The sequence below is a fragment of the Musca autumnalis genome, unplaced genomic scaffold, assembly GCF_047663935.1.
Source record: "Musca autumnalis isolate F117 unplaced genomic scaffold, ASM4766393v1 scaffold_3, whole genome shotgun sequence".
In the NCBI taxonomy this organism is placed as follows: domain Eukaryota; kingdom Metazoa; phylum Arthropoda; class Insecta; order Diptera; family Muscidae; genus Musca; species Musca autumnalis.
Window position 1 is genome coordinate 78,975,100 of NW_027411866.1, and position 17,697 is coordinate 78,992,796.

The window sequence follows — 17,697 nt, forward strand, 5'->3', positions numbered from 1 at the left end:
CCCGGTTACACTTAACCGGATTAACCCAGTGGGTTTGGGTTTCAAATGTCAATTCATAGAGCAAACGTCAAATAAATTCTCATGAAGTGGGTTAACCCGGCAAAAAAAACTCTAATGTAACCGTACTATTACGCGATATCGTAAAACTATTTTTGGTTCCGGGTCATAATAACATAATGGGAAAAGAGGTAGCATACGACCTAGCTCGAGGTGGCTCTAAGTCTATCGACCTTCTGGTTGATGAAACTACACGGCCACTAATGTGCTATTACATTGGAAAACTTCGTGGGATCTTCAACGAGAGGCACTTTAAAGATGGCTCTGCAAGGTGTCTAAAGCAATCTGGCCTGTGGTCTCTCGTCGTAGAACGACCTCCCTACTCTCACTTGATAAGTTAGGGATAAGGCCACCTATCGTGGCTTGGCAAGGTCCTTAACTAACATAATTCTATGCTAACCCCTCATACCAATTGCGGATATTATTCGAATGTTCGCTACAACTTTCGAAAACGATATCACATTCGAAGAATTGGCAAATGTTTTTCGGGTGTACACAAGCACGTTGTTCTTTTGTTCGTCAAAAGTTTAAAAACGATATCGTTTTCGAACATTTGGCGAATGTTTTTTCTTCACAAGAAAAATTGTTTCGAGAAACATTTTTTAATTTGAAAATTTTTTTGTTTCAAAAAAAAATTATATTGTTTGTAAAAAATTCCCATTTGCTTTTTTCAAATAATTTCGATATAAATGCTACGTATAATCTAGACAATAAGTGTTGATAAAGACAACATATGGGTAGGTTGCCAAACACAAGACAACAATGTTTATCAACAGTTATATATCGAGTCGCAAACATAAAGAAATAAAAACGGAAAAGGTACATAACAGAAACATCAAGAAACTCCACAAAAAATGTTTTTCGCCACTATCGGAAAAACTATCATCTTTCATTCGCTAATACCCCCCATACCATTGCTATCGCAAACGATCCGTTTTCGAATATTTTTCGATAGTTTTGCGGATATTTTGTTCGAAAACGACACACGAGAACGAATTGAAAACGATTCATTCGTCGCTCAGTTTGTGGCAGGAAAACCTTCGAATTCGAATATCGTTAATAATATTATTAGCGAATGAAAGATGATAGTTTTTCCGATAATGGCGAAAAACATTTTTTGTGGAGTTTCTTGATGTTTCTGTTATGTACCTTTTCCGTTTTTATTTCTTTATGTTTGCGACTCGATATATAACTGTTGATAAACATTGTTGTCTTGTGTTTGGCAACCTACCCATATGTTGTCTTTATCAACACTTATTGTCTATATTATACGTAGCATTTATATCGAAATTATTTGAAAAAAGCAAATGGGAATTTTTTACAAACAATATAATTTTTTTTTGAAACAAAAAAATTTTCAAATTAAAAAATGTTTCTCGAAACAATTTTTCTTGTGAAGAAAAAACATTCGCCAAATGTTCGAAAACGATATCGTTTTTAAACTTTTGACGAACAAAAGAACAACGTGCTTGTGTACACCCGAAAAACATTTGCCAATTCTTCGAATGTGATATCGTTTTCGAAAGTTGTGGCGAACATTCGAATAATATCCGCAATTGGTATGAGGGGTAATATTATTAACGATATTCGAATTCGAAGGTTTTCCTGCCACAAACTGAGCGACGAATGAATCGTTTTCAATTCGTTCTCGTGTGTCGTTTTCGAACAAAATATCCGCAAAACTATCGAAAAATATTCGAAAACGGATCGTTTGCGATAGCAATGGTATGGGGGGAACTCTCTTCTTTCTACTTCCAGTGCATCAATTGGCCAACGATGCACATCTCCACTCCATCATCTTGCCACACCATCAACCCCTACATCCATGATAGAATAAGAAAAGGTAGCAGCAATACACAGCTGACTGAACTGGGTTGTAACGTTAGTGCCAAATTTCATATGACATTTTATACATTTATTTCTATTTCGATGTACATTAGGGACATATATTTTTTGAGAAAAAAATATATCATTCGGAAAAAACCATTTCCCAGAAAGACTTCTTCATATCAATGATATGTAACCTCCTCCAAATTCGAACGATAAGCCGCGCAGTAAATCCCCGCTTGTAGAGGCGATACAACGTTTGTTAATATGTGAGGTATTTTATTAAAATTTAAAAAAATAAAGCCCTAATAAACATGTGCTTCCTTGATTTCTAAAACAAAACATTGAAACAGCTTCTCCTTTTTCTATGAATTTTCAGCGACCCCAAACTTTTCTGCAAGAATTCTACTTTCTGCGAGAATTTATGCATTTAGTGGAATGATGTGGAAACATACAAATTGAAAATGTAACGAATTTTCATTCATGTTTTCCAAAATATTCAACCAAATGTGAAAAATTATTAGTTTTTTTAAATTCCAATAATTTATAGACATTTCCTTGTTTTGTTTACAAATACAACTGGCAGTAACGTTACAAACAAAAACAAATTCCTTTGTGGTTGTTCCCCCCATACCATTGCTATCGAAAACGATATCGTTTTCGAATGTTTCTCGAGAGTTTTGCGGATATTTTGTTCGAGAACGACACACGAGAATGAATTAAAAACGATTCACTCGTCGCTCAGTTTGTGGCAGGAAATCCTTCGATTTCGAATATCGTTAATAATATTATTAGCGAATGATTGACGATAGTTTTACGATAGTGGCGAAAAACATTTTTTGTGGAGTTTCTTGATGTTTCTGTTATGTACCTTTTCCGTTTTTATTTCTTTATGTTTGCGACGCGATATTTAACTGTTGATAAACATTGTTGTCTTGTGTTTGGCAACCTACACATATGTTGTCTTTATCAACACTTATTGTCTATATTATACGTAGCATTTATATCGAAATTATTTGAAAAAAGCAAATGGGAATTTTTTACAAACAACGTAAATTTTTTTTTTGAAACAAAAAAATTTTCAAAGTAAAAAATGTTTCTCGAAACAATTTTTCTTGTGAAGAAAAAACATTCGCCAAATGTTCGAAAACGATATCGTTTTTAAACTTTTGACGAACAAAAGAACAACGTGCTTGTGTACACCCGAAAAACAATTGCCAATTCTTCGAATGTGATATCGTTTTCGAAAGTTGTGTCGAACATTCGAATAATATCCGCAATTGGTATGAGGGGTTGTTCGAGTTGTATTTGTTGTAGTATTAACTTTACCTTGTATTTGTTCTACCATGCTCTACATCTTAACCTGATCCGCATTTAAAACTCATCATCATCTCACCATAGCTCTGTTCCCGTACTTTTTATTAGTAAAACTTTTAAAAGAGAGGGAGAGAGAAAATTTTCTCTCACACCAAACTTTTTTTAGAAAGTTCGGGAACGCAAACATGGAAAAAACGTCAAAAAAGCTTGAACAAATGTCAAAGTCTGCGTACCAGCCAATCAGATGCTGGCAACCATGTTACTATTTTTTACTTACCCAAATTTGTCGTGTAAAAAGTTTTTAAAGAGAGCGTCATTCGACGCCATGTTTGTTTAAACAGAAGTGAACATTTTTCAACTTTTTTGTGTACGGGAACGGTTTTTCGTGTAAATTGTGTAAAAGTGGTAAAAATTGTAAAACCTTTTTAGTTCTGGAACAAAGCTCATATTTTTATCTTCACATCTTTATTACTAACTTCATCATCTACCACCTACATAGGATGAATTCTTCGTACTATATATATGCCTGTTCCAAAACATGCAAAAATATACTATTTTTTACTACGATAATGATATCGCAAAATATAGTAAAAATTAGTAGATTCTTGAAGTAATGGAACAGACCATATGTTTACCTTCACTTAGACATGCCATGAAAGTATATGCTCTCATGAATTTACTTACTATTTAAAAAATCTTATGACGTTTTTCCTTGTGAAATCTTTTGCAACTTTTTCTGATTTGAAAATAAGTCAATGTTTTGACAATGCATATTTAAATTTTTAGATGTCGCTAACGACGCGACGAATTTATTATACGTGGGAAGGGTATTATAAGTTAATATGTCCGAAAATGGTGGTGAGGGGTATAAAAATAATTTTTCAGATTTTATTATTTTGACCGCTTCTGAAAAGGTCGTATGTTGTGGAAAATTACTTACTAAAGTCATCGAATGCATAATAATAGAAGGTAGTTTCGCTAGAAAAATTTACGATGGTAACTCCTATCTTTTTGTAAACCATATATCGTTTTCAATTAAAGCTCTGTTCCTTTACATGCTAGAATCTTCAAGTTTTATCACTTTTTACTCGATAAGTGTTCCTTTACTTGATGTAAGCATACATTTGATATGAAAGCAGTTCACAATTGTTGCTACTTTTTTCACTTTTACCATTTTTAAAGTAAAGGAACAGACCATAAGTTGAAAATATTCCATACACTATAAGGTATGGCAAGTGGCGATTTTGACCTTGAAAATATGTTCTCAATTATTGTTCCTAATGATAAGAGCTGCAACTTTACCTCCGAGAATAAATCAAAATTCTTAACCGGTTAGAATATAAGAGTCTGAAAAAATAATGCCTTTACACAGCAAGGCCTCAAACCCTTGGGGTCACGTGCCTTCTTATTGTACAGATGGTGTCTTTTACAAATCTGTGATGATAGGGTTTTTGACCAATAAAATTAAATGTCAATGTCAGTTTGCCGACAGCTATATCACTGTGCAACATTTTTAAGGTGATCTTGTGCAAACAATTCGAACTGTGTATTTTTTGAAAGTACAGACCCAAACGACAAGAAACCCTAGTTGGGTTTTGTTGTGTCAGATCCAGCTCGGATTTTATGGCCCCATCTAAACATGGTTAAATATTGAGTTTTTAAAGAATTTCGGGGCTATATCTCTGAAACCAATGCGAATCTTCTTCTGACCTCTGAAGCAAATTTGTAGACAATGACAAGAATAAAATATTTGGAGAAATAATGAACTCGAAAAACAACATTTATTGCCTCAAATTTCAAAATATATGCAAAAATTCCACAATTTGTATACATTTCGCACCGTATCTCCCCGTTAATTTTTTCTGAATATTTTCTTTTGGAAAAATATTCCCTGAAATGTAATACACAACTCTTCAGAACATGTCATTGTTGTAAAATGCCTCTATGCCGTTGTTTTCAGTACATTTTTCAACGACGATTAAATAAAAATGTCAATAATGTAGTGAAATCCGAAATGCGAGAATAAACTGTTGGTGTGAACTGTGTTTAAAATACGTGTTGTAAAAGATATGATGCAAAATACCGCTGAAACAACATGAAGTAAGCATTTTAGAGTTTCAGAATGTTCTAAAGAATTGTTGAGAACTTTATTTGGAAGATTTTTGCAAAAGGTTGCTTGGTTCAATTCCCAATAGTTTAGCCGATACTGACCAGAATTTCAGCAATTATGTAAAATTTTCTATATTTTATAGATTTGGATTTTTTTTCTTATGTGGTTTTTTGGATTGGTTGTGGTTAACTTGGATTTTAAGACCGTACTAAATGTAGTACACTAGGCATATACGTATGCAAAAGACAAATGTAGTTTTATTATGTTTGGGGCATAGTCATTGGAGAATTGAGTAATAAATTGCAAAAAATCACCATCAAAAATTTTTAAAAACAATTCCAGGGTTATATGTAAAATTTCCTGATCACATGCTGAAATAATAGCATCGGTGTCTTCCAGATGTTGCTTCGTATCAAGCCGGCAGTGAGAAGAGCAAAGTAAGATCTGTTACAATAACGTAAGTGCAATATCGTCTTAGCTATCGGAAACAGTGGAATAAAGATTTCGAAAAAAAATCAGCTTCAACATTTAATAATGGAGGAGATAAATTTTTAAAATTCGCTTCATTTACTCCAGGATCTTCACCTAAAATGTAATTAGGAGGAACTCTATAAAAGTTTCTGGCCTATTAATGAAAACGCGAATATATATCATCTCCAAAACATGACTTTTGAACGCTTCAACTGCATCTTCTGGCGACGAAAATAGTTGAACACGCCTTTTTTTCTTGATGTGCGGGAATCAAATGAAGACAAATGTATGCTGGTGCAAAAAATGACCAAGGCTGTCTCTATCTCACCGTATATCACATGACGATTTTGCATTATTAGTTCTTGCACGGCAGCAATGTTTTCTGGCACACCGGAACTTATCTAGTAGCCCTCGTATTCACACCTTCGGCGGGTGCAGTTGCAATGTCATAAAAATTGTGCAAATACTGTTCATATATTTCTTCTAAGGCCTTTATTACACCTCGATTATCCGTGATGGTCGGGACCGGAGGCATTACGGATAATCGATTTTCCCGGATAATGGAGGCAATGCTTTTATGCAGTTTTTAAACATATTTTTTAAAGTAAAAATGACATAATATTGTACAATAATATGAAAGTCTGCAATTTTTATTTGTTACTGTAATCCACCAAATTTTAGAAGGATACATAATATAATCATCATCAAATTCATCTGAATTGACTTTGTCCCATGGTTTTTGTGATACCATAAATACACAAATTGTGTAATACGGGAGAATTTCCAGTTTTCGTTTGTTTATCTTTTGTTTGCTTAATCAGATTAATTGGAAAATGTGTTTTTACTCCCGGGCAATGAAGTTTATAACGAAAAAATAGAAGAAATGGAAAAAAGTCCAACATTTCTTTTCTATCATGGATAATGGAGGTTCCCGGATAATCGAGGTTCAACTGTATTTCATTTAATGATAAAAATCCCTAAAAATATTACAGTCGAAATCGCTTATAACGTCGGTCAAGGGACTGACCAAAATCGGACGCTATAAGCGATAGTCGTTATAAACGATATTTATAAAAGAGGTGAAATTATATTATGTATAGTGACTTTTGGGTATAAAAACATTGTTTTACTAAGTAAATAAATAAATTCAATTCATTTTTTTCATTTTATACACATTCGTAGAAATTGATTAAAAACAAAATCATAAAATATATAGTTTGGATTTTTGAATTCCAACATAAGTTTTAAATTTAACTCAGATATGATACACATTCTTGGCTTGTAACATCTTCTGAGTAAATAACATTTTAAAGGGTTTCTAAAGCTAGACACGCCTCTGATACGTCATCTAACAATACACGGTATCCAACACATTTAATTTCGTACTTTTCTTGACAGGATAGTGGATATTTGTCGATTCCGGCGATGCGATTTTAACGATTTTATTACACCTTGGTCCATGGGTTGTAAAACATATGTGACATTGGGTGGCAAAACTGCTAGCTTAATTGACTTGAGGCCGCCTACATGTGGGTCATAATTCAGTTGTCCAACCCCGTTTTCGAACATGTTGTGCATATGTTTGATATTTTGTAGTTGTTTGAGCTTAAAAAATATACATAGAAACAAAAAATTTAGAGAAATATTTCTTCAACGTAAGGTTCTACGTTATAACCGATAGCAAAATTAAATTATTTCACAAAAAACCGACGTTACAACCGATATGACGTTATAAGCGATGAGGTTATAAGCGATATTTATTTGTGTGAAATATAAAGGGCAGAAATTCGGGACTTTAAGATTTCGTCGTTATAAGCGATATGACGTTATAAACGACGACGTTATAAGCGATTTCGACTGATTTTTATTTTTTATACACAAGTGCCGAACGTACTACATGTAGTACGCTAGGAAACATGTCAACTAAAAACACATATAATTAATTGTTTGGCGTATACTTTTGCTACGTATTGATTTTTACAACTGTTATAATTAGAAAAAACATAGAAACCCAACAAAAATAAAATATGCATATAAATTTTTTTCGCACCGATTGCGTGGCTTCTTCGCACTTTTCCAAATTTCGCAAAACTGAAATTTTTGATTACAAATAATACGCACAATTACTCTAGACAAATCTTATCAAAGTACGCTTTGTTCACCGTTATATTCTATAGCGCCTCAGCAAGTTTATTAGAAAATTTAACGTGAAATAACCACAGAAACCTATAAATAATAGGTTTACTTACTACATGTAGTACACTCGACATATCTGGGTTAAAGTTGAAAGTGATGATTGTATTTCAAGGAGGAGCATCTTGGCATTAACTTTCTATGTAAAAATAATATTCTTAATGTCTCCAAATTAGTTTATTTTGCGTTTTCAAATCCATTAGATAGTAAAAGAACACATATAATAATGGCCCTAAGTCTAATATAATCTCTAAAATCTTCAAACCCGTCAATAACATCTTCTGCTTTTCTAATCTACATTTCGTCAAAAACAATGATTACTTGTCGTTCTCTGTTTAAAATGCAGCCAACAATGTTCTTTTAATTTCCTTTAAGAGTGGGATCAATTCCCATTTGAATACATTTTATAGGACGCCAATACAGTAATGTAAGTCCATGTGGAAGGTTGATAATATAGCTCTGTTTTGCACAAACTCGCAACATTTTCTTGTATAAATATTGAGTAATATTTTTTTTCTAAAATGTGGTATACCTATTATATTGTCCTTTCACATATCATTTTTTGAGAAATGAGCCGATTCTTTTCTTTCCAGATCTCTCAGAAACTCCAATGGCTTTTTGGTATTTGAAAATTGTTCAAAAGTATTTTGCAACTCAGACACCAGTCATTAGTGACTGGAAAGTGAGCGTCACATTGCTTGGTTGTATCAAAACAAAACATAATTACACTCTATTCTTTGACATGCATTCATTAATTAATTGCTACAAAGTTATGTCCCCATTTAACCTCCAGCGTGCCAGCATTTGCTACTTATATTTCATTATTTGGGTTATTTGGCAAATTTCATTTCACACCTTTTTCGTGAGCGGGTCAAAACAATGAAGTGTCAAATGTCAGTAAACAAACAAACGACTCAAAACAACAACAAAGAAAAACAAAAGTCACATAAATATTGGCACTCGCCATAATCCTTGAAGCGTGTGCCCACTTCATTGTGGGAACAGACACGCGTTCGCTTGTTATGAATGGGTGCATATGGTTTTTGCAATGAAAGAGGTACAATAAGCTGTGGAAACTATTGTAAATATATCCCTGTGCAGTTGAGCACAGAAGCTGATGATGTTGGTCATTTTGAGGACCATAATTTCTTGGACAAATGAAAGGATTAAGAGGAGAGTAAAGGATTAACAATGAATGAGCATGAATGAAAAATTTAAGCATAATTACCAGATATCGTATGGTCCGATAGCCTTGTTGGCGGCGTATGAGCGGGTGTGTGATGATGCGACGACGAATCAATGCCAGGTGTGGGTAATCCTGAATACAATGAACTAAAATCCTCCGGGGTACTGCTGCATTTTCGCTGATGATTAAGCGGATTCTTGTCAATGGCGGAGGTGATGGCGGCGGGTGAGCGACTATCCTGCACCGAGGAGCTTAGTCCCAAAAGGCGATTTTCATGTGAGGAACCAATGCCCATGAGGCGATTATCTTGAAACGACATAAATTTGGTGTCTTGTGGAACACCGCCCCCATGTTGCATGCTGGCGGCATGATCCTCGAGTAGGCCTTGCTGTAGACCCAAAAGGCCACCAACTAAATTCGGTCGTAGCTCATCCATGGTGAGTTTACTTTGGCCACAGCCCCCGGCGGCGGAAAAGTTTAATTGGCGACTAAAGATGGCAGGAAAAATGTTAAATTGTTGAGAATCCGCAGATGATTGGGGGCTAAGACCAAGCGATGTGGGTGCTATGTGCGGTAGGGAGGGGGCACTCAGTGAGGTAGGAACGGGTGGTACGGATGAGGAAGAATGCGTTTCTTGGGTGGGATGAATACCCGCCGAAGATGGTGAACTGTTGCCGGCCGAGGGATTACCGCTACCGTTGGTGTTAATGGAGGAATTAAGGGGACCTAATGACGAGGGATTATTGGGACCAGGGTTACTTGAATGCAATTGTTGTTGTTGCTGCTGCTGTTGTTGTTGTTGATTGCTTTGTATAGAAGGTGATGATGCAGATTGATGTTGTTGTTGCTGCTGTTGTTGTTGATGGTGTTGCTGTAATGCGTGATGAGAATTCAAAAGGGATTGATGAGATTGATGAGCCGCCGCCGTGTGGGCCGCTAAACCATGTAACGGTGCCGACGATGACGCTGAGGAAGCGGACAAGTGAGCCGTTGCCGCCGCCGCTATTGGATGGCTATTATTGTTATTGCCGACGACTCCACCACCTGAACCCGGGCCGCCGGCACAATTTTGTTGTTTGAAATCCAATTTGTGGCCGGCGTAAAATCTCGAATCGATATACGTTTTGAAAAAATCACCAGGATAATCCAATGGGAAGAATTTAACACTTTCCGCGTTTAAATCGTTAATAGTTGAGGTTAGGTGTTGCGGTGTGGGTGGCTTCGTTTTAGAGCTTGCTTTGGAAAAGTGAGGTTAATTTGGGTTTTTGGACACTTTTTTCACACACTATTGTTTGGGCACTTTTGAATGAATTTCAGAATATTTCACTTATTTTTTCGTTTGTTTCGGATTCGCAAGAATTTTCTTCTTTTCTATTTTCTTTTTGTGAAATTAGTTTTGAATGATAATACCGTTGCGTATCATTCGTTCACGTTCGAGAAGATTGTTTTCGTTGGATGATTTCTAACGGCTAACGGCACTTTCTAATGTTTACAAATAATTTGAAAATATGATTTCCGTTCAATGCACGTATCAACCGAACAACCGACGACCAACTTTTGGAACTTTTTTTCTTTGTTTTGAAATCGCTCAAAATCGCTCGCTATCGAATTTACTGCGACGCGTGCCAATGAATGCCGATGAGTTGGTCCACACCGAGAAAAGAAAACAAATTACGATTTCAAGGTGTATAGAAATGATGAGACTACTTTACTTCTTGGCAGGATAGCTTGACTTCTTCACTTGGTTTGTGAGTTAATTTTAATAAAGGAAAACTCCAACAACAATAAACACGATGACACCGACGACTGTTTGGCGAATAATGAAATTTGCGTTTTTCATTTAACTCGATCCAGCGTCAACTAATGATGATAGACTGCGGCAAAGGAATATTCGAAATAGTACCAAGGCACACACACAGAAACCGAGATACAGAAAGTTACAAAAACACCCATACACATGGAGGAGCTATACAAAGTTCAACATATGCCAACTTCGGACGTGGCCTAAACGATGATGGCAACGACAACGTCTGTTTGAATGAAAGGACACCGAAAAACGGATGCACGTTTACGTCAACTTCGGCGTGGCTTTGTAACTGGAAGAACAAAATAACAGTTCGTGGATTCTCCACAAAATACTGGGTTAAACTTTTAGGCTTTTCACACAAAAAACGGAGGAAAACAAACTTTAAAATGTGAATCTATAATTTAATTATTTTTTTTGCTTTTGAAATGGAAAACAAAAGTTTTTCTTTGTTCACAATAATCCGTTAAACGTGAGTTTTGATGAGCTACGTATGTTCTGTCGTCTTCGTTGTTGTATAAACACGCGTTCGATCTGATTTGAAATGATATGCAGGCCAAGCGAGGAGAGCATGGATGGTATTATAAATCGAAATAACGAAATTAAGGATCATGCACACTGACTGCCTGCCGCCGACTTGGTGGAAACTTTGGACGTCAACGTTAGCAGAGAACGTCAGCGTAGCTTGTTAACTAATGTGGTGGTGATGGTGGCGGTAACAGAACGACCGGATTTGCTTATGGTTATCGTCATCATTTCATTTAGTTAGGGTTTTTTTCGCTTAAATGGCCAACTAAGGATGGGGGATGCTGGCAAGGACGTCTTTGCCATCATTTTTTTTGCCAAATTCAAAGTCGAAAAGAGACAGCGCACAAATATTGAGCAACCCCCATGAAAACTTATGCAACGGTTACCAAGTAATCGGTTTCTTTAGGATTAAATGTCTATCGCCGGTGGGTGTGTGAAAGAGCAACAGCATATTTTCCGTTTTCTTGTCTTTTTTCACATAAAACACACCTCAAATGAGTTACTGTTGCCATCTCTCTCTAATATCGTGGCGGAAATCAGCCATTAAATGTGTTCCTATGAGTAAAAAGGAACGCTATATTAGTGACAGTTCATACATTGTAGTGATGCCGCTACTGCTATTATAACAACAAACAACTTTGAGCAGTTTTTTTAGTTGTTCTTGCTGCAGAACATGGCCAAAACAAATGATTGATTTCTCTCTGGCTTTTTTATGGTAGTTCAACATCATTTATTTTACTTTTTTCTGGAACCAATAATAAATTGTGTAGGTTGTCTCTGCGTGTGTTTAAGAAGACAGTGTTGCCCTTTTAAAAACAAAAATAGGCCTCAGCGAAATAATGGTTTAAAAACCACATAAGTTGAGATCAAATCCGTCTCAGATATTTTGAAGTCGATCCATCCACAACAACTCCCCAGCAAAAATTTGACGAAAACTACATACTTTTAAAAACGAAGTTTGTCTACATTAGACTTGGTAGCGCTGAATTCCCTGGTGAAAATAACGAGCGATCGAACAAGAGGTACATTTTTCAACAGCCTTTTTTTTGACAGATCACGCGTGAGTCGTGTTACGTGTTCATGTAATTTTTGTTTAGTACCTACTGTTTGACATTTTATCATGGAAAAGCTTACACCTCTACAACGATTACAAATCGTTCAACTTTATTACGAAAATTCGCGTTATGTGGGGAGTGTGTTTTGAGCCTAATTTTGTTCAGTGATGAGGCACATTGCCTCATTTGGGAGAAGAGCAGCTTAAAGAGATTTAAGAGCTGCCACTTCATCCAGAAAAAATAACGGTGGAATCGTCGGACCCTATTTCTTCAAAATGATGCCGGTTAGGACTTCATCGTTAATGGCGACCGTTATTGCGCCGCACTATGTCGCGAGTTCATATTAACTGTGGCCAAAAATAGAAGGAGTTGTTGTAGGTGCATCAATTTTGGTACACGTACCTATTATTGACATACAATCTCCAGGACAAAAACTGGGATGCTCGGTCCACGTTTTGATATAGCCCCCATAGAACCGTACCTTCCTATTTTCAGTATTTTGAAAGTTTTAGTCATAATGACCAACTGAAATTACTGAAATTTGGTGGTTAGTCTTCAGCGAAGGTATGCAAAATTTCAACTTTGAATTTTGGGTGTAGGTCCACGTTTTGATATAGACCCCATAGAACGGTACCTCCCGATTATCTGTATTTGGAAGATTTTAGCCTCATTACTACACCGAAATTGCTGAAATTTGGTATTTAGTCTTCGTTGGGGGCATAAAAATTTCACCTTGAAATTTGTCTGCATAGCTCCACGCCTTCATATAGCCCCCATAGGATGGTACTCCCTCCCGATTTTCAGTATTTTGGAGGTTTTAGTCTGATTATCACACCGAAGTGGCTGAAAATTGGTATTTAGTCTTCGTTGGGGGCTTATAACTTTCCACCAGAAATCTGTCAGTATAGGTCCTCGTCTTCCTATAGCCCCCATAGAACCGTACCTCCCCCATTTTCGGTATTTTGAATCTTGTGGCCTCAATATCCACCCGAAATGACTGAAATTTGTTGTTCAGTCTTCATATTTTGAGCTTATTGAATACATAAAACTCTTGTCTTTATATATGAGAATTTTCCTTTAAAAACGGTCAAATGGTCAAAAACGGTCCATTTTTTGTAAAAAATCGAACTTTCGCTATTCACAATTTTTTCTTTAAAAAATTGATATTTTTTTAAATTCTCTCGTTTTAAAGCAAGATTATTACGCACTTAATAATAAGCCCACAAAAATATATGATGATCGGTTGATTCGTTTTCGCGCTATAGTCAACACCGCAAAGCGCTTTGTTAAAATAGGGGGTAACCCCTGAGTGAGGTGTTCGCTGAAAAAGAGAAATAACATGTTCGTCTGCAAACCTCTGCAGCTGGGACCTTTATACGTATGAAGTACTCACTTTTCACAACTCAAGCAACAAATAATATCGATATAGACTTTTATACAATTTGTTCCCACTCCACTAATTTTAAAATTTGACTCACAAAATCGATGTACTAAGTACCACAGACTTTGGTAGCTGTAAACACCATATGATCATTATTTACTTCCAAACAAAATTAAATCAATGTTTATTACATTCAAAGCAACTTTAAAAATTTATTTAAGAACGATAAATTACTTTAAATATTAAAATTTTGGAGCATAATACAAGTTATTAATTTTAGTAAAATAAGGACAAAAATACATATTGCCAACAATTATCGGATTTGAACCTTCCCATGGACAAAACTAGTTGACAAATCAATACCTTCAAATTGAAATGTTTACTAGAAATTATCATCAACAAATTTGTATTCCGAATTACTTCATTTTGACCATTTTTGGACACAGTCGTGACGCTGTGCGCCGTGATAACCGAGTATTTGATGTCTGAATTTGAAGCTCGTAATCTCGGTGCCATTTGGTTTCGGATTTATTGAAAGAACACTTCGGTGAGCACTTTTTGGACCAGTCGATTGGCCACCAACATCGTCTCATATCAATCCGTTAGACTTTTTGCTGTGAGAATATGTAAAGTCAAAATTGTATGGGGATAAAACCGCTTCGATTCCGGTCTTGGGGGAAAACATCAGACGTGCCATTTGCCAGTTACCAGTCGAAAAGCTTGAAAGCTGAGATCTTCGCGATCAGGAAGTCTGTAAGTCGATGGTCAGATTAGCACGATTTCAACATGGTGACGTCAAGTTTATCGGCGAGGGGTATAAAGTAGTGAAACCCTTGTACATGGTTTTCTGTGTTTGTTGCGTTGCCTCTTCTTGTTATTCGTTGCTGGGTTTTTTATTCCGGTTTCTTTCAGTTTACTTTCTCAAGCAAACGATTAACAACAAAACAAGCATGAAAAGACGAAAAAGTAGAAAATAACTTTTAATAAAAACAAGTAAGAACAGACTATAGTCGGACGGGGCCGACCATGTGATACCCTATACCACTATCCCTGTGCACTAGCTTTCCGGGCTAGCTGTTATAAGATGTGCATTAGAAATTTTACCAATTTTCACACAAAAGTTTTGATCAATTTAACCCGCTAAATATTATCCGATCATACCGTTGACTTGCACGCTACTTCTTCATCTCAAACCAAAACTACGTTTAAAATTTCGCGCCGATCGGACTATTATTGCGACCTACAGAGCGGCTACAAAATCGAGCAAAAATTTTGTTTTTGGTCCATTTCATCCCTTTAACATTTCACGATCATCGCCAAAAACTAATCAGTTCTATTCTGGTCCAAACCCGACCTCCATACTAAATTTCGTGACAATCGGTCCATAATTGCGGCCTCTAGCTTGATTACAATTTTTAATGGACGGACAGACGGACGGACGGACGGACGGACACACATCGCTAAATCGCTTTATCTCGTCGAGATATGAAGTTTGGTATACCACATGAGGGGTCTACGACGAATATTTCGCGGCGTTACATGAATTTTTGGGAAAACAAACTTATTATACCCTTTTCCACATTGTGGTATAGGGTATAAAAATTGATTAATGAAAAAGTGTTTGTTCTTTTTTTGTTTATTTTGTTTTGTTTTTTGGTTTATTTTGGTTTGTTTTGTACTTATTGGCGAATTTTTAAATGAGAAACACAACAAATACGAATGGTGAAATAAAGAGGACATGCAAAAATCTGAAATTGCACGTTACGTGTGTGGACACTAACGAAACTTGAAAAGAAACTTTAACTAAATTGGTTTCAAGAAACCTTGCTAGTCTGACCAACGACTAAGTTGAGCTCTTTGAACCGGAAACCGTGTGGACGGACAAGGGTCTCTTAAAGCCGTCAAATCCATTAGTATCAAATCTAAGGCTGAACATATTTTTTTCTAATTTTTGCCTTCTTTGTGTTTGTATACTCTATTATCTTACATGTACTCTACCTTCTTCCTTATGTCTTTGGATGCTCACAATGGACCGGAACTCACACACAAGAGGCTACACATCCCCTAACCTAACCTTGTGGGAATATATATGGTAAAAACCAAAAATGTTTTATAATCGATCAATCCGAGTTTCACCTATTCAGAATTCGCGAACTGTTAACATATTCTATATAGTATGACTGTAATTCTTTAAAACTAAGTGTTTTACGAGGAATCCCATAATGTCGACCATTAAGATTAATTTTCGTGGAAGCTGTGTTGTCATCAATGTAGAAAAATGGGTTGAAGCTAACAAGTTTTTTATGTTCCCTTCCGATTTGTGGCTTAACCATACATTTTATAAACCTATGTTCAAAGAAAGAATGACAGGATGCTCCATGGACAGCTAGTGTATGATTTTTCGATATATCCACTGCATCCACCTAAAATTGATGCTGACATTTTGAAGCCGGAATTTTGGGTTTTTTTTATTTTTTTAATAATTCGGACGCGCAACAAGATAATATTTCAAGCTCATACTAGGATTATATAACTCGTGATTTTACGTTGTCTAATGTATGTATATGTATCTCATGAGTGTGCTCCTTACAGTATATTTTGACAGATCCGCGTACTAAACCGCGATTTTCTTTAAACAATTTTACATAAATTGAATACTTTATACGCGATTATAATATTTGCGAAAACGCGTGTCAAAAATTACAGGGATGCGCGAGTAATATGGGTATATTACACCAAACAGAATGTAGAGGCACATCCGCGGTTCTTGAATAATCTATTTGAAATAGGTGTATATTGACGTATTTTTTATGGGTGCTAATGAAGCCGGATGCGCATCAAAATCGTATGCATATTGTGCGACTTTTACCCACTTTAAGGTTTCTTGCATAGTGTGATGGAACTGACGGCACACTTTGGCCGCTGAGTGAATCATCTAAATATGCATAGATATCGAAAGATATTGATTCGCTGTTTTCAAAATCGGATGCGCACGAAATGATTTTAACTAATTCGCGAATAATAGGCTTTTTAATTTTCATAGATTTTGAATGATTGTAATTTCAATATTACTCTTAATTTCCTATCCTTATACATTATCACAGTAAGCATTAAGCTCTCGCGAAGGTAACCATATTTCTTGATTTTGTTTTAGCAGTATACATAATTTGTATGGAATTTTAGCGAAATAGTTGAAGAACTCCCAAATATTTTTTTCTAATCGAACCAAAAATATATATTACGAATAATATTTTAACAATAAGTTTTTTCTATTTTGTTGTTGCTATAATATGCAATTTATAAAGCCAATGTTTATAATTTTGGTTTCATATTTTTTACGCGTTGTCTAGATTCTGTACGTATTTTTATTTTTTTTTTTTTTTTAGGTTTATACGGACTCTGAGTTAGTATAATTTAGATTTACTCCAAGATTTTTTTTAATTTTTTTGATATTCCGCAAAAATAAAAACAAATTTTAGAAATTGTGGTGCATCTACGGATGGATGTCAAATGCTGTTACTGCTATATGCATAAATTTCCTCAATACAACAAATATGAAATTTTAATATATTTTTTCTTTATAAGAGAATAAAAACCGCTATAACTTTTGCGGCATCGGCCAATTTTGTGAACGCGAACAGATTTGAAACCAGAATTTTTTCCTTAACCTCTATTACAAAAATCGTAGATGTGCTCGCAAATTTTTTTTTAATTTTTTTTTCAAATGGAATTGTAAAGGAAATTTGGTTTTTACATATATGTGTTCGT

At 35.5% G+C, this 17,697-nt stretch overlaps 1 protein-coding gene across 2 annotated transcripts in view; it reads right to left on the reverse strand.

Annotated features, from left to right (window-relative positions):
- Nucleotides 1-11,336, reverse strand: part of LOC141396521 (homeobox protein unc-42) — a 45,308-nt gene extending 33,972 nt beyond the window's left edge. Inside the window, exons 1-2 of one of the 2 annotated variants that reach the window (XM_073972067.1) lie at nt 10,874-11,336; nt 9,204-10,774 (exon numbers count right to left, since the gene is read on the reverse strand). In XM_073972067.1, coding sequence (XP_073828168.1) covers nt 9,204-9,597 — 394 coding nt within the window. In that variant the 5' untranslated portion in view covers nt 9,598-10,774; nt 10,874-11,336. Of the gene's footprint in view, nt 1-9,203 lie in introns of both variants that reach the window. The other variant, XM_073972066.1, reaches the window with a different exon arrangement.
- Nucleotides 11,337-17,697: the final 6,361 nt, after the last annotated feature.